Source organism: Notechis scutatus, chromosome Z (assembly GCF_049901735.1).
Source record: "Notechis scutatus isolate UNSWTSFEM ecotype Mainland chromosome Z, rNotScu1.2, whole genome shotgun sequence".
Lineage (NCBI taxonomy): Eukaryota > Metazoa > Chordata > Lepidosauria > Squamata > Elapidae > Notechis > Notechis scutatus.
Genome location: NC_142025.1, coordinates 48,822,512 through 48,845,738, shown reverse-complemented (window position 1 = coordinate 48,845,738; position 23,227 = coordinate 48,822,512). Strand labels below are relative to the sequence as shown.

The following is a 23,227-nucleotide window of genomic DNA, read 5'->3' as shown; positions in this document are numbered from 1 at the left end:
TCCTTTATTGTACAATCTCATGTCACAGTCATACATATAATTCAATATACATTCAAATATATGCAAACATAAAATCTTCCTGCTTCATAAAAAATAATGCTATGTGGAAAAATAATGTGAAACTAAAACTCTAATCTGCTGTATATTTTCTGTGTGCAAGGAAGGGCTGGTAAGAATGAATGGAAGCATTTGTATGGATCTGATCTACAAAAGTGAAATGTCAATAAACACTATTATGGGGCCCTGTAAACATGGGAAAAGGAATTTCCAAGACTTCTAACTCTGTCAAGGGAGCAGGAAATTCAATTTTCCAAGCACCAATTCACTGTGAATATCTAGGCTTTGCAAATGGATATCTATTTTTTTATGATACTGACAAATCACACAGCATTCATTGCTACCTGGGGAGCTAGAAAAACAGGGGAGGGGTTGAGGTAAAAACTTCCTGGTGCTCTAGGAAGAACTAGCTGAAATGAAAAATCCTGGCACCCATGAGAATTCATTTTAGAAACAGCCAGACATATCGGGATCAGCTCCAAATGAGTTTAAGGTCACAGAGTAATATTTAGTTTTGCAATTTAGTTTTAAGTCTAATGGATAAACAGTCCCAATGATTCTAAACAAATATACTGATTTCACTCAGTGAAATTTTATAACTGCTCTTAGGTCAACAATGTGTTAGTCATAGAGCTATAAATGTTCAATGCTTTATCCTAAATTATAATACCACATTCATATTCAGAATACTTTTATTCTCTACATTGAGCAATGCAATTCAAATTGTGTAAAGTAAGGTGAAACATAAACACACATCCCTCACACTCCACACATTGAATTGAAAACCCTTGATATTGCACTATACAGTAGAATTCAATAGAGTTACTGCCCTGGGATAGAAGCTGTTTTTCAGCCTATTTGTCCTTGTTTTTATTATCCTGTACCACCTGCCAGATGGTAATAGTTCAAAAAAGGGTTCCCAGGATGAGATGGATCTTTGAGAATGTTTTGAACTTTCTTAAAGCAGCGGGAGCTATAATGCTTTTCCAAAGAGGGGAGAGAGCAACCAATGATCTTCTGGGCAATGATTTTAACCCTCTGGAGAAGGGGTCACCAACCTTTTGGACTCAGGGACCATCAAACTCATAATTCATCAAACTCAGAGACCAACAAACTCAAAATCCCGTGGACTAATATGAATTTTGACTGACGGTGGCTTACTGACGTTGGTGGGAGAGAGGGGGGAGAGAGGGAGGGAGAGGGAGAGGAGAGGGAGGGAGAGAGAGAGAGAGAGAGAGAGAGAGAGAGAGAGAGAGAGAGAGAGAGAGAGAGAGAGAGAGATCTGATCTAACCTCGGAGGGCTGGCGGTAATTCTCTCTCTCTCTCTCTCTCTCACACACACACACACACACACACACAAACTCTCACACATACACACCCATGTATTATTGTGGTTGAAGCTGAAGAAGCTGTTGATGGGCAAGATGTTATTGCAGACAATTTTGTGAACTATGTTTAGATCGGACAGCAGGAGGCGCAGTTCCAGATTGTCCAAGCCCAAAATTTCAAGCCTGGACTCATAGGGAATACAATTGTGAGTAGAAGAGTGGAGTATTCTTCTTGAGAAATACCTCTGAACCCGCTCAATCGTATTACTGTCCAATATACAGTGTGGATTCCAGGTGGACAAGCTACATTATTAACACTGAATGACAGTCAACTTATGCTGTATTTTGGAGACTTAGCTTGTACATAGGAGCAATTGGTCCAGGTATAGACATTATTTTAAATATATATTTTGACACTGTTCATCTTCAATAATATATAAACAAAGTTGCTAATGACAACAATTATTGCAAAATATGACTGACTAAAATACAGTCCTAAATTATTTTTTACAGGCCACTTTGTTTCACTATTAAATGCTACTTGTTTTTCTTGATTTATCAGATAATAAATTTTTGATGATTAGGGAAGTCCAATAAAATTCTACCAGTGCTGATGCCATGATTAATAAGTCTGAGGAATTGAAACTGTCAGGAATTCATATGTTAAAGTTGAAATTACTGCCAAACATTAGAATTTCTGTAATAATAAACAGCATAAAAAGAGGGCTCATTTGACAAAATTATTTTGAACTCATTTATTTAATTCAGTTTTACCAGTAGGTCTTAATTGTGAAATCTGATATACTCTTTTCCACTTTAAGTAAACATTCAGCCAGGACTATGAGGAAATGCGGTAACACGAATGATATTCAGAAGTTAGTTAGAAAACTGACGGAAGGATATTTTAAATCATGTCATTCTCTCGTGAGAACTGTATCATATCAAACATTTGCGGAAAATAAATTATAGTACTGTTTATACTTTCAGTCCAATATCAGGAAATCTGCTTATTCAAGATCACTTTTGGAAAGTAGTTTTCTAGATTCTACCCAATAAATCATGCTTGAAAGTCAGTAGGAATATACACAGCTAATAGATTTTCCATATTGTGAAGACCTTTCTGATTGTACTTAAAGCTTGTATTAACGTCTGATAAATCCTATAAACCAATGGGAAAAATCCAGCAGGAGGGAGGTAGAGAGATACAATCTATACTTCAGTCCTGATATTTCATGGTGGTTTTCCTCCCAAGTACTCTTGAGGCCAGTCTCTGTTCAGTGTATGGACCCAGATAAAGTATAGCCAAATATCTTGATGTTTTGTAAAATACACATTAGAGTGTATTTTTGAAACAGTTGATTGGTTCAAGAGAGCATAATTTTAATGGGTAATGAGGGTTTGCTACAAAAATATAACTAGAGGAGCCATGGTGGCACAGTGGTTAAAATGTAATGTTGCAGCCTAACTCCGCCTACAGCTTGGAGTTGTTGAGCGGCTCAAGGTTGACTCAGCTTTCCATCCTTCTAAGGTAAGTAAAATGAGGACCCAGAGATTATTTTGGTAGCAATATGCTGAGCAAATGTAAATTGCTCAGAGAATGCTGTAAAGCACTATGAAGCTATATATTAAGTATTATTGCTATTAAAATGAGATAAGTGTTGGAAGAATTGGGATATATTTACATACTTTGCATTACCATGTAACAAGCAAGCCTTCAAATTCTTTGTAAACTGATCAATCATTCTGGCATGAATTTCTGTTAGTGCAGATGTGGGAATTTCTTACTGAGGAATTCTTGATCAAAGCAAACTAAGTCTGATCAGAGGTATGGGATGGGAGCTATTAAACTTTCTTTGAGAATTAGCTGAGGGGGTCTTTTCCAACTTTATGTAATCTCTTTAAAGCTTTGTGTGTTTAAGCAACCGAGATTCTTCATTTCTACAGCTGTCTTCCAGTCTCCATCGTATCTTGTACGTATGTGTGCGTGTGTATGTATGTTACACACACACACAAACACACACACAAGTTTCTGCAGGTTTTTTTTGGCAAGGTTTTGCAGAAGTGGTTTGTCATTGCCTCCTTCCTAGGACTGAGAGAAAGCAACTGGCTTAAGGTCCCCAGCTGGGTTTGTGCCCAAGGCACTAGAACTCATAGTTCCCTAGTTTCTAGCCTGATGCCTTAGCCATTACACCAAACTGACTGGCAAAATATTGTTAGAAGTTAATTTTTAGGGAAAAACGAAAATATCCTGCTGGAGTGGTATTAGCATGTGGTGCATTCTAAGAACATGTACAACCTTACTAGTAAGAATAATACTAGTCTATATTTCTTAAAATAACTAAAAAAACTAATATTGCAGCATAAAAGGACAGACACCCTTACACAGAATGTCTGTCATTGATAAATCACATGTTCTTAAAAATATAGCAACATCCTGAAAGAAAGTCAATTGGTTTCCCTTTTTTCAAATTAAAAATGTAGTTGGACAGCATTTAAATAGTTAGCCAAAGTTTCTGGCTTCATATTATTACTTCCGCTGTGCTACACATACAATGTACTACACGGTAGCCTGAAAGTAGTTATTTTAACCTTAAGTAGCATCTGTTCACTAAAATAAAATTAAGGATTAAGCTAAATTTCAAATTAGTTAATTTAATTTGAAATAATATCCACTTAATCACTACACTAGATAAAAAGTTCACTATGCAAGAATGACTTCTCAGTTACCAGATAGTCCTCGGCAGCCAAGTTTAAAAAAAACACTGCCTGGGATAACATAAAAATCTTGCACAATATGAAGCTTGAAATAAGAAACTGGTGCTCAGTAAAAATCCAGCACATAATAAAATAAGATATTACTGTGTAGAGAATAGAAACTGCAGTGTGTTCTCTTTTATTATAAAAATGTTGCTTTTTAATTTATGTCTCAAATAGAAATAGGCAATGTACATAATAACTCATCTTGCCCACCGTAAATATGATGAACCATCCAAGTATTTTTAAAATTATAAAGGAGTTAAAAATTTACCAATTTTTAGTACTGTCCTTTCTTAGCTTAGTTCTGAACTGCTTCATTTCTAGCATTAGTGTAATGGTATGTGGGAAAGATCTTAGGAGATGGGAGAAGATTAGCTAAAGAACAATCAGATTAGGAGCCGCAATGTCTGCATAAGGGAAGAGAAAGAAACTCACAAAAGAGCCCCCCCCCACAACTTATAAGGCTGTAAAAGAAACATGGAAGATTTGCACTTTTAAAGACTTTTAAGATTCTGTTAATGTGTCTTACAATAAAGTAGAATTAGAGCATTTTTTTTCTTATTTTTATGTGGATTACAGGTAGCTCTTGATTTGTAATGATTCATTTAGCAACCATTCGAAGATAGAACAGCACTCACAAAAAATTACAAGCAGTCCTTATACTTCAACCGTTATAGCATCTCTACAGTCACATGATTGAAATTTGGGCACTTGGCATGTATTTACGATGGTTGCGGCATCCTTGGGATATACAATAGCCATTCTAATCTTCCTAGACAGCTTCCAACAAGTAAAGTTAATGAGGTAAGTCAGATCTGCTTAACGACTCATGATTCACTTAACAACTGCAGCAATTAGCTTAATTCTGTGGCAAAAATGGTCATAAAATTGGATATAACTTAAACAACTGTCTTGCTTAGCAATTCTGATTCCACTTGTCTACTTATACATAAAAAGGCTGCATGAGTTCCGGTTTGTCAGGCTTTGGCAGCGGCAGGAATTCGCGATTGTGCGCGATCCCTGCTGTGCTCGCTGCTGGAGTGCCTCTGATCCAGCTGGATTTGGAGGCTATAGTTATCCCGTAGGGATAACTGAAGACAGGGGAGATCCGGGCAGGGGTCCGGGGGCATCGCAACCCCCCTCCTCAGCCGGCTTAACTCCCTTTTCCAAAGACGGTGGAGCGGCGGTGAGCAATGGCCGCCACAAAGAACCTCTCAGCCGGACAAGTTTTGTGCAGGAGGAAGTTGAGAAAGTGAATGTTTTTGGCTGAACCGGGACAATAAGTAACATCTGAATACCCTGGAAATCTAGCTTTTTAAAGGATACATTGTTTCCCAAGAAGATTGTAAAAAGCTGCGGATGAAAGTGAAAAGGGAAAGTTTTTTTTTCTTCACTCTCCTTCCCTACGGAGATAACAGATGGAAATCGGAAATACCCGCTTTGGCAATAGAAGGTAACCAATTTTGAAAATTAAAGCCAAGGGGACATTAAAGATTTCTGAACATTGATACTTAAAAATCAAAATCTTTTTGCTATAAGTGGGAAGGTAAAGGTAAATGATTTATACTAAAATTTTGCTGGAGGAGACTGCTTGGAGCTTATAAGATCAGAGACTAAACTGCAATAAGACTTCTAAAAAATCATTTTGGAATGGTGTAATTGAACTCTACCCCAGGAAGAGAAAGTACTAAAAGAAGAAAGTGCTAAATGAAACAGTTTGTGTTGATTTTGATTGCTTGATGACTTTGGGACTTTTGCAAATTATCTTTTGAAAGACTAAAAACATTTGGATTGTTTAAAAATATATATATATATCTCACAATGGCATTATCTGTGGAAGAATTGAAAATGGAATTTAAAAAGCTAAAAGAAGAGGAACAAGAAGGCAAGGGCTCTTCTGGATTTGTTTTTCACTTCTTAGAAATGGTGATTTTTACTTATCAGGAAATGCAGCAACAAGAAAGCTGGGATGAAGAAGAAGCCATCTTTAATGGACACATAATTTTAGCTGATGAAGAAAAGGGAAAAAGGGGAAAGAAAATGGAGAATTCAAGATCTAAAAAAACAACCAAGAAGGGGAAAAATAAGGTGAAAAATTGATATAATATCAGAAAGCAACAGAAAAGAGGAATACAACAGAGAGGGGAGACTAAGAGGGCGGAGATTAAGAGATATGGGGGGGGGGAGGCTAGATTCGACAAGAAAGGAAGGGAAAAAGGGAAAAGAAGTTATAAAGGCTTAAAACAAGATGTTAAAAAACAGGGTTGTTTTTAGAGACAAAGGGTAAAATACAATTTAAAAAGAGATTCTGCAAAAGTACATAAGATTGTATCGTAGTATTTGTATTTGAAATAGAGGTAGAAAATTGGAATATTATATGTGTTAATAGAAAATTGTAGGGAATGTGTAAAATGTCTAAGATTTAATAATAGAGTTTAATTAATTAATTTGTTATGGAACATTGTTTTTACTATACTATAAGCTTATTATGTTTTTTATTTTAAAATGTTACGTAGAATGTACTAAGCAGAATCAGAATGGAAATTATGTATTATTTTAAGTGTTAAATTTGGGGGAAAGATAGAAAGGCATCATACTTCAACCACTGATTACAGGAAAAATTTTGTATTAAAGAGAAAAGATAAATAGACAACTGAAAAAGAACGGACAAAAGATACAAGTATAATGATTTAAATTGAGATGAAGTAAATAAAATAGAATTAAGAGAGTGAAAAGAGGGGAGAAGACATATAGAAAATATAGAATGTTAAATAAGATATGAAATAACATATAAGGTGAGCATGAATTTGATTTAAGTCTGTACAAAAAGAGGTAACCCGGGGTTAAGCCGCTTTCTAAAAAGAAATTTTATGTTTTCATGTTACGTGTTTTGTTTGTTTATGTTTGTTTATTGAGAATTAAGAATGTTGGATGAGAACATATGAAATCGTAAATAAGTCAGATGAAAGTATAAGTTTAATGAATAAAATTGAATAGAAGTAAAGGGAAAAATAGTGAGAAGTTGGAAAAAGAGTAATAAGATATGAAGTTGAATACATAAGATGCATATTAAATTGTGTTTGTATGGAAATGTGATAATTTGGAACTATGCTGTACTTAAACAAGATGTTTTATTTGTTTTGTTAAAACTTAATAAGCAGTTTTTAGAAAAGATGTTTTATGTTCTTACATTTTATGTTTTGTTTGTGTATTGTCTTTGAAAATTAATAAAATTTGTTTAAAAAAAAAAAGAAAGGCTGCATCAATTAACTGTTATCCCATAGTGCATTAAATCACATCAACAACAGAATGCTAACTAGACAAACCTTTCATTGGCTGAGAAAGGATTTAATTTTGTGATGGTCACTCCGTGAAGTGCAATGCCATTTTGAAGATTTCAGTAGTCCCCAGGATTTATTCCTGCCATTGAAAAATAAAATTCGAGACAAATGTACAGGCATGTTTAGTGTAGGTGTCCCTACCTCCCATATTTAAAAAAACAGAAAAAGCATTTCACTTTTCACTCTGCAGACCTCTGTGGCCCACAAGGACCCAAAAAATATTTTAAAAGGCCTGTGCTGATCTAATCAATCAAGCAATGGCAGATTCAAATGATCAAACATCTGTATCACTTGAAGTAAGTCTAGAATGAGAATTGGAGCCCAATTATATCTGGAGGATCATACATCTCCCAGCACAATCTTAAGATTTCTTTTACGTAATGACATGATGTCACCAAGGAGACTTATTGCAGATATTGTCATTAATTTTCTTTTTTTATAATATAGAACTTTTATCCTTATATTGGTATAGAACAGTGTTAACCATTCTGGATAATCTAAAGGGAGATATAAAAACAGTATGTAACTTCAAACAGGGCATTAAATATTAAATATGTTCTGAAAAATTTGGGTTCACTCAATTTTTTTTAGATGTCACTAAGTAATTCTTTCTGGAGTTCAGCACTGACTTGTTATAAAACAGACACTATTTCTGAAACAATATTTGACAGTGATATCTAGAAGCATCCACCTGAAAGGACAAGCCCTTGCACAGTATATTGCCATCCCAACATTTTAGAAATTTCTTATTTGGATGAAAACAAAAGACTATATACAAGATATGAATCAAAGGTAACATATAGCCATTTTAAAAACCACTTATTTTCTAAAATTCTGATCCTAAGTAATTTTGTCTCAAAATTAATTTTGTCTCAAAATTAATTTTGTCTCAAAATTAATTTTGTCTCAAAATTACTTAGGATCTTGGCATAAACCAAGATTTTTTACTTTCAGATTTACAAGATTTCTGGTAGCCTTACAATAAAGTAGAATTAGCTCATCCTGTCCTATTTCTTATCTTACCTACCGGAAAGGTCTTTTCACTTATTAAATATTAAAATTCATTTGTTGTATTAACATCATTTGACATCACATGAAGATAATAGCTGAGAAGATAACCCAACTATTGCAGCAATATTTAAAAAGCTGTTTTTCCTGCCACAATACACATTCACTATCTCACATTACTGAATTTAAGAAAGTGTATTGGTCTTTCTCAGTGATTAAGTTGATCAATTCAGTAGCTTTCTATTTACAGTTGAAGTTCATCCTGTGTTCCATTGATCCTTATTTGGGAAGATGGTTCCCCCAATATTCTACCTTCACAGATGGCATTCTCATTCTAATAAACAGGGAGCAAGAATACAGGATGGAAGGAGTGTTGGGAGTATAGTCACAAAGTGCCTTTTGATAGTCAATTTGGTCAATTTTAGCATTCTGAGGACTGGCCACTTTTCAAACATGCTGCTGAATTGCTATGGTTTACAAGGTTAATTCTACAAGTTAATTTCACAATGGTAATGAAGTAAAACACTTCTCAAGAACTGCATGAAGTGAAATGACAAGGTCACTGAAAGAAACAGCACCTCTCAAAGCAAGTGTGAAAAAAGTGTATGTTTAGTATAACAGTTACACACAAAAAAGCAAAGAGTGAAAAATACTGCAACCACTGTAATAATGGTTTAGCTGAGATAAGGTAATCAGATAGTGAGCTCAAAATCAGGACCATAAATGAGATCATTGAAATACTATGTTGTTAAGAAAAAAAAAGAGCTATTGGTTGCACATAATGAAATAATCAGGACAGCATAATTAATATGCATAACATATTTAGAAAATATCATCTTGCTTCATGAGGTCTAGCCACCAAGGCAAAGCTTAACATCCCTTCTTTCTTATCACATTAAGCTTACCACCAGATTACTAATTACATTATACCAATTTTGAATAGTGTTTCAGGACTGCAATTATTCAAAGGAATTTAATTTGCCATTTTGCTTTAAATATTTATGTCTATGTGCACTTGCTGAGTACATTATAACCAGAGGTGGTATTCAACCAGTTTGCACCGGCTTGGGCGAACCAGTAGTGGTGATTTGTCATGGGTCGCTGAACCAGTGGCGACCCCTGGCTGGCCACGCCCCTGCCCCGGTCGCTCACTTGCCCTGGTCGCTCTCCTAGCTTTCCCTACCACATGATGACTGCGGCGTAGCTCGGGCACAGCTGTTGCACATGCGCACTGTGTGTGCAGCCACTACACATGCAGTGCACATGTGCAGCGGCCCCGGGACATCCACCCACCTGCTCGCCCTCCCGGAGCATGCTTTTTTCCTTCTCCCAGTGGACACGCCTCTTCCAGCCCGGCCCGGCCAGCCAGTAGGTGGCCACATGTCTAGATGCCCCTTTTTCAGTGCAAGAAGCCTCCCCCAACTGGATGGCTGTTCTCCTCCTTCTCTGCCTGTTTGTTCTGTATGGCCGAGGAGGAGGAGAGCAGCCGTCTGGTTGTGCTGAAAAAGGGGCGTCTGGAGACCAAAAAAAAGTCACCTCCAGCCGCCTCTTTCGGAGTGCTGCACCATTGCGTCGGACTTTCTTGGGCAAGTCCCTTCAGCGCAGTGGGCTCAATGGGGTGGACCTGTGTGGCTTGTGCCTAGAACGCGGCAGCGTGTTGGAGAAGCACAGCAACGCTACTGCAAGAAGCCTATAGCCTATACAGTGTTTTTTTCAGTGCAGGAGGAAGGAAGATAAGGTAAGGTTTCAGGCAGTCGGAAAAGCTGCCTAGCCCAGAACTGCCGGTGGGAGGGGGTGAGGTTGCAGACCCTTGCTTGAATTTCCCAGTCCCAAAAGCAGGAGGGGAGGAAGTCCCACCCATGGCCTCTTTGTTGGACCCGGAAGCCTTGCCTGCCGGCTCTTTTGGGCAACGCAGGACCGGAGACTGGCCAGGAAGAACCCTTGTAATGAATGATGCTGCCAGGTGCTTATAAGCGTGTGTGTGTGTTTGTTTCAGGTGGGTCTCCTCTCCTAGCTTTATTTTCCCAGCCCTTAACTTTCCCCAAAAGCGGGAGGGGAGGAAGTCCCGTCCGCCGTCTCTTTGTTGGACCCAGAAGCCTTGCCTGTCCAGACATTGGCCGGGAAGAACCCTTGTTATGAGCAATGCTGCCGGGCGCTTGGAAGCGTGTGTGACTCTGTGTGTGTGTGTTTGTTTCAGGTGGGCGCTTGGAAGCGTGTGTGTGTTTCAAGTGTGTCTCCTCTCCTAGCTTTAGAAGGAGAGAGGGAAGGAGGAAGGGGAGGGATAGAAGGACAGGGAGAGAGGGAGGTAAAGAGAGAGAGAGAGAGAGAAAGAGAGAGGGAAACAGAAAGAGATGGAGAAAGAGAGAGAGAGCGAAGAAAGAAAAGGAGAAAAGTGAAAGAAAGAAAAAGAGAAAGAGAAAGGAAGAAAGGGGATAGACAAAGAAAAATGGATGGAAGGAAGGGAGAGAAAGAAAAGGGGAGGGAGGGAGGAGAAAGTGAATGAGATATATGGATGAATGGATACATTGAAGGAGGGAGGGAGGGAGGGAGAGAAAAAAGGAGAGGAAGGAAGGACACAAACCCTGGCTTCAGAAGACTCTTTGAAATAGCACAGCAATGTAGAGCTGGAAGGATCTCGGAGGTCATCTTCTAGTCCAAGGGTCTTCAAACTTGGCAAGTTTAAGACTTGTGAACCTCAACTCCCAGAATTCCTGAACTAACATGACTGGAGGAGGAATTCTGGGAGTTGAAATCCACAAGCCTTAAAGCTGTCAAGTTTGAAGACCCCTGATCTAGTCCAACCTCCTGCTCCAGCAGGAGATCCTTACAGAATCATAGCATAGCAGAGTTAGGAGGAACCTTGGAGGCCACCTAGTCCAACCCCCTGCTCTAGCAGGAAACCTTATATCATGTGGAATATGGATTATTTTGGTGCCTCTAACAGAGAGGAAAATTGGCAGAGGAGTTTACAAGGACAAGGTTGCCATGCAGAGGAAGGCAGAGATAGTGCTTCACTTATAACCATAATTGAGCCCAAAATTTTGGTTGCTAAGCAAGAGCGTTGTTAAGTGAGTTTTATTCAGTTTACATTTTACTCAATCCGTGATATCTTTTGGGTCTAACGGTCATGTGCAGGCTAGGAAGTAAATCTGAAGGTGTGTGCAATGTTCTAATGTACAGGAGTTATAGTTAAATGTGTGGCAGAAAGTGGACTATGGGTGTGTTTTTCCAAACACAGTGAGACTGAATCTGTATAGCTTTAGAAGAGCTCTCTCTCTCTCTCTCTCTCTCTCTCTCTCTCTCTCTCTCTGTGTGTGTGTGTGTGTGTGTGTGTGTGTACATACACATACAGTATAGTAGATAATGTATCTTTTTGTGTGCCTTTACACACACTATGCTATGTAATATGTACGTACACATATGGCATATATACATAGGATTAAATAGTGTATTTTGGATGTTCAGTAATAGTAAATAAATAGAGAGGAAAATTTGAAGCCAGGCAAGGCACCCCTTGACGTGAGTGATGTCAAGTTGGCTACGCCCACCCAGTCACATGATAAAAAAGCCATGCCCACCAAATAAGCCACGCTCACAGAACCGGTAGTAAAAAAATTTAAATCCTACCACTGATTATAACCAATGAAGTTTACTATCATGTCACTATGCTAGACATACATGATCCCTGGAGAATTATACTTCAGATATAAAAGGTTACTTTGAAAGGTGACTAGGAGCACAATAAAAATGATATAGTTATTACTTTCAAAGGAGAGGCTTTAGCATTATGGCTTAGAGGAAGGGGAAAGATCTTGTCTTTCTCCTAAGGGAAGAATAAGGTTAAATTAAATATAGGCATCCTATTTTTTCCTAAGGTGGAGCCCTCTGGATGGATCAGAATATAACTTAGCTTTCCCAACCACATATTTTGACTATATTTTGGGAAAGGCATATCCATTTTGTTATGGATTTGAGGAATGCATCTCTCTTCTCTGTATCTTTTCCATTACACTTCTTTTCTGTGTCTTTTCAGTTTATCAGCTTGCTAACCAGATATATCTCTTCAAAATGCTATGAATAAACAAACAAGCAAGTAAAAACAATGTTGGATTATATGGAACATCTAAATAATGTCTCTAGCCTCTAAGAACTAAACCAAAAACCAAGCCAACAAAAGCATCAAAGAAATACACTATATATAGTTTGTTGTTTCAAAGGAAAGAATTGCTTTAACACAATGTAGTATATTACAAAAAGTAACATACTGCATTTTAATGGAATACATATTCATATTAGTTTTGGAATTTAAAATCAAGAATTAATACAGAATTATTATTTATTAGATGTTTATTTTATTATAAGGACAGCTATCAAAAATAACCTTTTCGTGTTTTCATGTATAATCTCCCATAACACTTTCCCTTTTAATACAAACAAAGTTTTCTGAAGTATTATTTGATACAAAAAACAAAACAAAACCCTGCTGCACATACAAAGAGCTCAGAGTTACAGCACTTCTATCCCAAAAATTTGGAGCCTAAAACTACTGGAAGAAAACCTAACATGGATTAAAAGGACATCTTTCAAAACTACATTGCATCAAAAAATCTCATCCATTAAGGATCCAATACATTGTCTGGCTAATTACAACTTCTTAACTGTTAAGACAATGGCTCAGTGCAATATTACTGAATTTACATCTCATTTAACACAGCCAGACATTTTTTTATGGTTTCATCATAATTCCTAACATATGGTGGTTGCAATTGACATATACTCTAATCCATGGGAAGGTAATTCATTCACTACTGAAGGCCTCATTGAAAATGCATCATGAACCAGAAGGTGAAAGCTTATTTCAATAATTTATGCACTTTAATTCCCTTTCTTAGCTATGGCACTTCCAAATACAGAGCTGATATATTACTCTGAAATACCTTCTGTTTTTGTAATGTGTCAAACAAACAACATTCTAGGACAACTTGTGATTCTGTTTTATATGTACAAATTATCAATAATCAGTGAGATAATCAATAATTGGTAGGAATGTAGATATCACATAAATCTACTTGGCTAAGTAAGTGGCTAAGTAAGTGGGTTTATTTACTTAGAAAGACAGGATTGATGACAGGAAATTGGAGATGTTTTGATCCAGGCTGATATTACAGGCTGATACTACACAAATATTCTGTTCCATCAGAAAAAGGTAACATTGATAGCAATATATTCATATCTAAATAGTGTCCTGAGGACATAAGTAAGCTTTACTGATAGAATTTGTTTATGCCAGTGTGGAGGCATATTTATTCCACCAACACTATTAATTAAGGCCTAGAAATGTGATTTTAAATGTAAACAAGGAAACATATTCAGCAGCTGGATTAGACCTAGTCTGGATATGTCTATATAAACCCTTTGAAAATGAAACAAGACAGCAGACTTAAAATGTTCTTTAAATTCCACTTGAATTTTCCTTTCAGAATATTCAGGAAATAGTCTCCTCCCACCACACCATCAATTACACTGATGTATCTCACCCACATGCAAAAGATATTCCAACTCTTGCACTACTCACCACTCCCAGAATTTTCTTCCATTTACCTTCTGCTAATCCCAAATCATTTTATGTTACTCTAGACCAGATATTTCAAACACGAGGCCCGTGATGTGTTTAGACCTGGCCCATGGAATGGTGCCATCCCACCCCATCCCCTGGGGGCGCACACAAGGGCCAGCGAGTGCGTGGAGCCTAGTGTCACTGAGAACTGTCTTGCCCCGCAGGCTGATTGCATTCTGAGAGCTTCCCTTTCACCCAGGATGCCAGCACTCGCTGCCTCCTGTGCGCATGCCCAGGGGGCAAGGCTGAGGTGGCAGGGTGGCCTCTCACTGGCTCCAGGGCAGCCCCACAGATCTAAGGCTGACTATGTTCCGGCTCGAAAGGCTGCCACCAGTCCCCAAGGCCAACCACAACCCTCCTGTGGTCCTCAATGAAATTGAGTTTGATATCCCTGCCTTAGACCAATTGGCAAAGAATGCTTCTCAATAAATTCTAAGTGAAAGTTAAGCAAATTATGGAGAAAATATATTTATGTAGTCACTAGGACTAAAAAGTGACTTGATAGCAATTAATCAATCAATTCATTCATCCATGGAAAAAGTTGAAATGTACTGTTTCACAAAATTGATCAAGAAATTTCATAAGCACTATCACAAATGTAAACAGTTTTCCATATAAAGCAACATATCTTAAATTTTGACTAAATAATTTGTCACATGATCAATTTTTAAAAATGCACCTTTATAGCCAACAGGGACAGAATATGAAAACATGACTTTAATTCTGAGAGATACTAGACAACTTGTGCCCTTCGGATTATCATTTCAGAGATATTTCTTTACCTAAACAGGAAAAAAAGAATGACCAAAAGAGGACAAAAATGCAGTGAGATCAGTAGCAACTTTTAATTTCCTCCCAGCTTCCCCACTGTGTTTCCTTAGGGGACTCTGGTGGGGAGCAGAAATTTTCCTTCCTTCCTTCCTTCCTTTCCTTCCTGCCTGTCTGCCTGCCTTCCCCCTCCCGTCCCCTTCCCCTCTGTGAGTGATTATGAGCCTGGCTGGGAAACTGATGGAATGTTGTAAATGAAGATCACAAAAAAACAGTGGGACCAGAAGCAACTTTCAACTTCCTACTGGTTATCCCAATTGATGTTGCTTGTGGAAAGCAAGCAGGGAGTATCACCACCATAGCACGACCTCTATACTGAGCCCCTTCTATACTGAGCGGAAGAGGGCTTACCTGTCAACCCCCAGCCAGCCCTACTTTGTGGCTAGGGGGTTTGAACTGATACCTCATACTTCCCTCACTGCTCAGCATCATTAAGATATTTCAGTTTTCAGCCTCAATTCCAAAATAGACAATAGTTGTTCATCTGTCAAAATTTGTTGCCGGCCAATTGGTTGCAGGGTACAGAAGAAGTGGGAAGAGGGTGAACATTTGGTGCTCCCATCTTCTCTTGAGCCACACAACCTATGGATTTCTGGAAAGTGTACAGTAGTTGCAAGGCATGATGATGCTGAAACACCACGACTTGTCCAAATTTCATTCCTATGGGAATCATGGATCTCAACATTCTGTAAGTTATTCTACTGGAATTACCTTGATTCAAAAATTGTTGACCTATATCTTCCAATCTCGAAGGTTACAAACAATAATTCAGTAATATATAATGTTCTATTTATTTAATGTTTATTTAAGGCATATATTTACTAATATAACATGCAACACAATATTGGCAAAATTCTTCTTTTTTTTTTCTCATCAGAAAAGTTATAAAATTTTTACAGTTTTGTTGAATCACATCAAAGGTTTAATTGAAATAAGCTGCAATGGTTTAGACAAAATGTAGGCTGGAAGGAATAAATACTACACGTGTATAGGAAAAAAACCTCCTCTATTGTCACTTATCACATATTAGGGGAAACAAAAACTTAACAATAATTATGGTGGCTTGATGAGAAATGTAACACTATATTTTGAAAATATTAGAATGGGAAAATTAATTTAAATTCAGGGAAATGTTGACCCTTTGGTTATGAGATGAATAACAGAACAAAAAGTCCTAATAAATATCAGAGCAAGGAACCATGGAACAAAACATATGCAAAAATGCAATACTCACTATTTGTATGTTTCTGAACGAATATATTCAAACACATGAGAAACACCCAGTTGGAATTGATCTGCGATAGGAGTTACCCATGGATTATTTTCTGCTTTGAAGACTTGCTTTTGACCTGTCAAATCCAAGTTTCCTGAAAAAATTAAAACAGGAATTTAATATTGCTGAAGAACAGTTGCCATCTGATTACAAGAAGAATATTTTAATACTATCTAGGAAGGAGAAAAAAATAGGAGGAAGCAAAAAAGGCAACAACAGCAAGAGCAGCATGAGTATGCAAATTCCTACATATTGAGTAGATCAATATGTGACCTAGAAGAGAGGTGTGAAAATGTATTACACTTGGAATGATCTAGTCAACACCTGATAAATTAACTCTGGGGAAGGGAGAAGATCTTGAGGTATGTATGGGCTGTGTTGGAAACCTCTGCAAATTGGAGATTCGTTATCCTTGCCCTTGAAGGTTTGAAATTGAACCTTCCTATGAAGTCCTGAAGGGACAGATATCAAATCTTGTGATACCCCCTGCTTCTTATAAAAATATTTGAAAGGCTGAATTAACAAAGTCCAACCTCTAAAAACATCTTTATTTGCTAGACATATGAAACATGGATAGCTTACTGGTATATTTTCATAAAATTCATATGCTCATGAATATATGAAATTTTAGTCTCTAACTCTGTCTTTTAGAGTCTTTTAAACATGAAAACCATGCAAAACCTAAAAGCCATCTAAAACCGAAAACCATCTTTGTCTTTTGGACCATCCAAGTATATTGACTTCTGTGAAAATACTTGCATGTGATTTGAAATAGAAGGTTTCATTTGAGAGAAGGTATGCTGAGTTAACTACCATGTGAGAGGTGAGGTAAGCCAGGGTTGATAACATGTAATTTTGGATGTGGGCCCTATTCTCTTGTCCCTTGTCATGCCCCTGTTGGAATCTGAATCTGAGGGGGAAGAAGAACACTTGACAGAGAGTGGGAGTCACTCCGTTGGCTGTGGAGGAAACTGGGGAAGGGCTGGGCAGAGCAGGGGGAGAGATAGAACAAGGGAGAGGGGTTCATATGAAGACAAGGCCCACCCCCTCCTCATCCTAGGGCACACAGGGAAGAATGCAGAAGAGAACAATGTGGATTGCATGCTTACGAGGAAGGAAAAGCCCCCCCCCCTCCCGATTCTCTTCACAAGACACACCTGGGGATGGAATTTAAAGTAGAGGCAGCTGGGAGGGGTGTTTGTCAGGGACAAACAGTGAATTTATCTAATGTTGTGAGTTTTAGCCTGCATTCCTGGCATTCCTTCTGTCTGTGTGAATTACTGCCATGCTTCTATGTGCTTATCTACCTTGCTGGAATTATTGGATTCATTATCTTACCCTGCTGGATTGATTGATTGCAGTCATTCTGCTTATAGCATTTGGAGTATCTGTATCCAGAGGCTGTTGTAGATTCGTGGGAGAGCTTTTCTCCAGGCTGGAGAGTAACTGGGACGTTGGGGGCGAAATTGGAGCAAATAAAGGGACTCATACCTATTTTCTGGCTGGGTTGCCTTCATGCCGCCCCGGGTCATCACAACTCTCAACATCTATTGCTGTGCTTACTCCTTGCCAACTACTTATACACATTCTCCTGCCTGGCAGCGGCCACTCCTGAATCATGGTATTAGTAATCCGTGTACTTCTCCTACTCGGCATGAGCCACCCCAGGCAAGCCCAACAATGCTTGTGCTGGTCACCCACACAGCTTCCCTTATCCATATACTTTGCACTACAGGCAAGTTACCTGCCTGCTGGCCTGCTTACAAACCACCAGGAGCTTACTTAACAACCCACAATTGTCACTTAATTATATGGACAACTGGGATTGCCATCACTAAGTGATGCAGTCACGTGACATTGCACTTCGTAATCATATTGCTTTTGTGATTGAAATTACAGTCTCAATTACCATAGTTAAGTGAGGATTATCTGTAAAGCAAGCACCAGACACACCTCACCAAAGAAGGTATTATACAATTCCAGTAATGCTGGAAAGATTGCTATGAAATATCTACTAACTATATGATTAGCATGGAAATCAAAAAATGATGTAAGGATTTGATTAAGAATACATGTAAAGAAGTTTTCTTTCATATACTGTAGTCTGAGACCATGATAGTAGCATAAGCTACATGATGGCCAGAGCTTCATAGCACTCTCAGATGTCAGAATATCTATATTTAAGTGGGTACAATTGGCAAACTTATTGAGATTTCAAGCAAGATTTCAAATCAGAATACAAAGGTGGGATTCTACTGCTTCAGACCGGTTCAGACGAACCGGATATTAAAGTTACATCTGGTTCACCAAACCAATTTTTGACCCAATGAGCTGGCCCCATCTACCCCACCCCTTCCAGGAGTCTCCACGTGGCCCATTTTCGATGGAGGTAAGTGCAGGGTCTGCATGGAGGCTCTGGGACGGGGAAAAATGGGCCTTCCGGAAGTCTGGAAACAAGCCTGTTCCAGTTTCTGGAGGGCCTCCAGAGGCCAGGGGAGGCCATTTTCGCCCTCTGACAGGCCCGAGGGAAGCCTCTGGACTTTTGGGAGGGCGAAAAATGACCCTGCCGGAACTACCAGAAGTCTGGAAATGGGCCTGTTTCTGGCTTCCAGTGGGCCTCCAGAGCCTGGGAGAGGCCTCTGGACCCTTAAGAGGGCAAAAAATGGCCATCTTGGAATATCGGAAGTCCAGAATAGGCCTGTTTCCGGGCTTCCAGTGGGTCTCCAGAGCCTGGAGGAGGCTATTTTCTCCCTCCCAGAGGCCTGAGGGGAAGCCTCCAGACCCTTGGGAGGGAGAAAATGGCATCCCTGGGCTCTGGAGGCCCACCAGAAGCTGGAAACAGGAAGTAAGCCACGTGCACCAGGCCACGCCCACCGAGCAACCAGGAAGCGAACCAGTTGCTGGGATTTTTGAATCCCACCCCTGGCTGAATTCCATTTTAGAATAATAACACAATACAAAGAAGAAACAAAAGGTATCATATTTTTGATCAATGTTTTTTGGAAATTTAAGTTCCAGCCAAAAGTGTTTATCTAAGCAATGTAATAAGATATGATATGTGCCTGGTAAATGTAGATATATTTTCCAATTCCATAGTGGATATAGCCAAAATGTACTTGAATTTTTAAAAAATATATGTGTTATTCTCCTTAATGTGCCAACAACTAAGAATGACTTAATATATTCTTCAATATCTATTTTGACTGTGATTCCTATATTTTATATATTGAGGTTTTATATATTGAGGTTGACTGTGATTCCTATATTTTATATTAAGGTTTTATAGCCAACATCAATTCCATGATTATGAGCCTCTGAACTAATAGTATGTGATCTAATTAGCTATTATTTCTGAGTCTGAAAACTTATCCATTGAAAAAAGATGCCTTGACACACATTATTTTGTCAGTGAGGTTAGACAAGTAATTTAATCCAGCAATAATATATATATATATATATATATATATATATATATATATATATATATATATATATGTATATGTATATGTATATGTATATGTATATGTATATGTATATGTATATGTATATGTATATGTATATGTATATGTATATATATGTATATGTATATGTATATGTATATGTATATATATATATATATACCGTGTTTCTCATATAATAAGGCCGGGTCTTATTTTTTTTTGAGCCCCGAAAAAATGGCTAGGCCGTCTTTTTGGGGGTGACTTAATTTCCCCCGCCCTTGCATCTTTGGGCGGGCAGGCGGCGATAGCTTGGATGCTGACCTCGGCGTTGGTGGGGAACTTCGTATTGGGGTCAACGCAGGCAGCACCATATCCAGGTGTGCAACAAAAGTACTTCCTAACGGCAAGCCCCCCCCACCATTTCGCATATTTTAATATAGGCCTTAATTTGGGGGAGGGGCTTAATTTCATTTCATGCCTATAAAACATGCTGGGCCTTCCTATTGGGGGAGGCCATATTGTTGGAGAAACAGGGTATATGTATATGTATATGTATATGTATATGTATATATGGATCTTTGGTTATTCGGGTTTTCTCCCGCGTAAGATTGGAAGTATCCAGGCAAAGTTTCGATGAAGTCTCATTCATCATCTTCAGGCTTCTGTCTTCAGCTCTGTGCTTCTCAGAGTGATGTGAGCTTGCAGCTGCTTCTTCCTTTTAACTGCTAGTGGGGTGTGACTTGATTGGGTGGGGGCTTGGCTGTGTTCTGATTGGGTGGGGTGTGTTCTGATTGGTTGGGGGTTTGGCTGTGTTCTGATTGGTTGGGGGTTGGCCATGTTCTGATTGGCTGGAGGTGTGTTCTGTTCAGGTGGGGGCTTGGTTGTGCTCAGGTTGGTCTTAGTTACTGGGGGATTTGAGCTGGTGAGCTGTGATCTTGCTGTTTGGCTTGAGTTCGTGGTCGTGCTGCATCTTCATGGTGGGGGTCAGTTCGCTTCATGTATGGCTCAGAGGGGTTTGAAGTGGGTAGTGATGCAGCTGCAGTGCGGCTTCTGGTCTGTGGTCGTGTCTCATCTTCTGTGTGGGTGTGAGTCTACTTTTTACGTGGAAGTGTGGTGGTGGCATCTTGTGTGGCCCTCGTGGGTGTGGGTCTGGTGTCATTCATCATGTTAGGTACTCGTCTGTTCATGAGGGCGGGTTTCCAAATGGCTGGTAAGCTGAAGACAGAAGCCTGAAGATGATGAATGAGACTTCATCGAAACGTTGCCTAGATACTTCCAATCTTACGCAGGAGAAACCCGAATAACCAAAGATCCACATACAAATACCGAGAACCTCAGAATATATATATATATATATATATATATATATATATATATATATATATATATATATATATATATATATATATATATATATATAATTTCCTAACACACCTAAACAGCGCACACCCCAAAATCAAGTTCACCATGGAAACAAAAACAAACAAACAACTACCATTCCTAGATGTACTAATCTACAAAAAAACAGATGGCACACTAGGACACACCATATACCAGAAGAAAACACACACCAACCGCTACCTCAACGCCCAATCCCACCACCACCCAGCACAGATAAACTCCGTGGCTAAAACACTAATTACTAGAACCAAACGCCTGGCAGACAAGACACACATTAAGACTGAACTATGCACCCTGACTAAAATATTGACAGCCATACGGCTTCCACAAAAGCAAAATCACCAACTTGATCCACAAAAACACACTGAGACATAATAGAGACCCAGAAGATGAACAGACCCATGGAACAGCTGTCCTGCCCTACATAAGAGGCACTACAGACAAAATTAGTAAGATACTATACAGACACCACATCAAGACTGCCTTCAAAACAGACAGAAAAATAGCAGCCATCCTCAGAAACCCCAAAGACAAAATTGACCTGGAAAACCAAGGCATATCGAAGTCCCCTGTGCATCATGCCCGGCCACATACATTGGACAGACCAATAGAAGAATAAGCACCCGCCTGGATGAACACAAAAATGCAGTCAAAAAGCTGGAACACACTTCCTCACTAGTCCAACACATGGAAGCCACAGGTCATAGCATCAACTTCAATGGCACCAAAACCCTAGCCACTATAGAAAACCCTAGCCACAGAATCATCAGGGAAGCCATAGAGATTGAAAAAAGACCAGAAAGCATGAATAGAAGAGATGATTCCACCAGGCTGTCAATCATTTGGAAGCCTGCACTCACAAACAAAAAAATCTCCACACCACAAGCCAGGCAAACACCTGGGCACAAACAGATCCCTCCTGATACCTCCAGCTCAAACACATCCCAACCAGGCACCCAGATGAAACCCAGCTTCCTAACTAATGATAGCCGTCCATTTACCCGAAGCCAAGCTGCACTAAAGGCCTCCAATAAAGTAACACAATGCTGCCAGCCAATCAAGATACAAAAAGAGCCAAAAAACAGACAGAAGATATTAGAGACACCAATCAAGCAGAACACAGCAAACTCCAAGACCAATAAACACAGACCAAGACTCCCAACCAATCAGGATGAAGAAAAAACCATTCCGGCACAGCAATAGGCTGCCCCAAATTTAAATCTGAAACCACTGTAAAAGTCTGACTCACAGGCGGACAAAATACAGAAGCCTGATGATGGCAGATGAGATTCTGCTGAAACGTTGCTACAACTTTAAAAGCACCACTACTATGACGTGGGAAAATACCCGAACAAAGCTGAAGGATATATATATCATCATTATAGTTGTGCTTTTAAAGGTTGTAGCAACATTCAGCAGAATCTCATCTGCCATCATCAGGCTTCTATGTGTCGTCTGTGAGTCAGACTTTACAGTTCTAACTTTAAAAGCACAACTATAAAATGATGTGGGAAAATACCGAACAAAGCTGAAGGCCATACATGTAAGTACCCGGAAAACTTAAGAAAACACACACACACACACACACACATATATATATATATATATATATATATATATATATATATATATATATATATATATATATATATATATATGAAATGTAAAAACGTTATAGACTGAAATGGATTACAAGAACAAAAATATAACTTACAAGGTATCTACAAGTCAACAAGAAAAATTCAAGAAATGATTCTATCAGCTAAGGATTGCATAAGATCACTTTTATCATCAGAAGTTTATCATATACCTTTAAGTTACAGAAAGCTACAAAATTAGTACTAATATTTAATTAAAGGAATATAATTGAATATTTTTAGTTACATTTGTCAAATCCAAATTTTATTTTGATATCCTCAGTGTACAATATATTCTTATGTAAGGATTCAACATCATTTTTTGATTCTCTATATACCTTCAAATCATCTTTCTATAACAAGTGAAATATTTTCCACTTTGCTTTTACAGCTCATATTCAAATTTTATTTTATTCAGGATATGAATGAGATTTATTACTGAGATCATAAGCAGCAATGGAATTAAAGAATTCCCCTTGAAAAAAAAATCTTTCTTAGTGTTCATATTTCTAATTTTTCACTATTTACCATCAAAATTAT

At 38.4% G+C, this 23,227-nt stretch overlaps 1 protein-coding gene across 4 annotated transcripts in view; it reads right to left on the bottom strand.

Annotated features, from left to right (window-relative positions):
• RSU1 (Ras suppressor protein 1) overlaps positions 1 to 23,227 on the bottom strand; it is a 92,060-nt gene that overhangs the window by 26,241 nt on the left and 42,592 nt on the right. For all 4 annotated transcript variants that reach the window (XM_026686201.2, XM_087947102.1, XM_026686203.2 and 1 more), the window contains one exon: positions 16,171 to 16,303. In XM_026686201.2, coding sequence (XP_026541986.1) covers positions 16,171 to 16,303 — 133 coding nt within the window. The remainder of the gene's footprint in view (positions 1 to 16,170; positions 16,304 to 23,227) is intronic.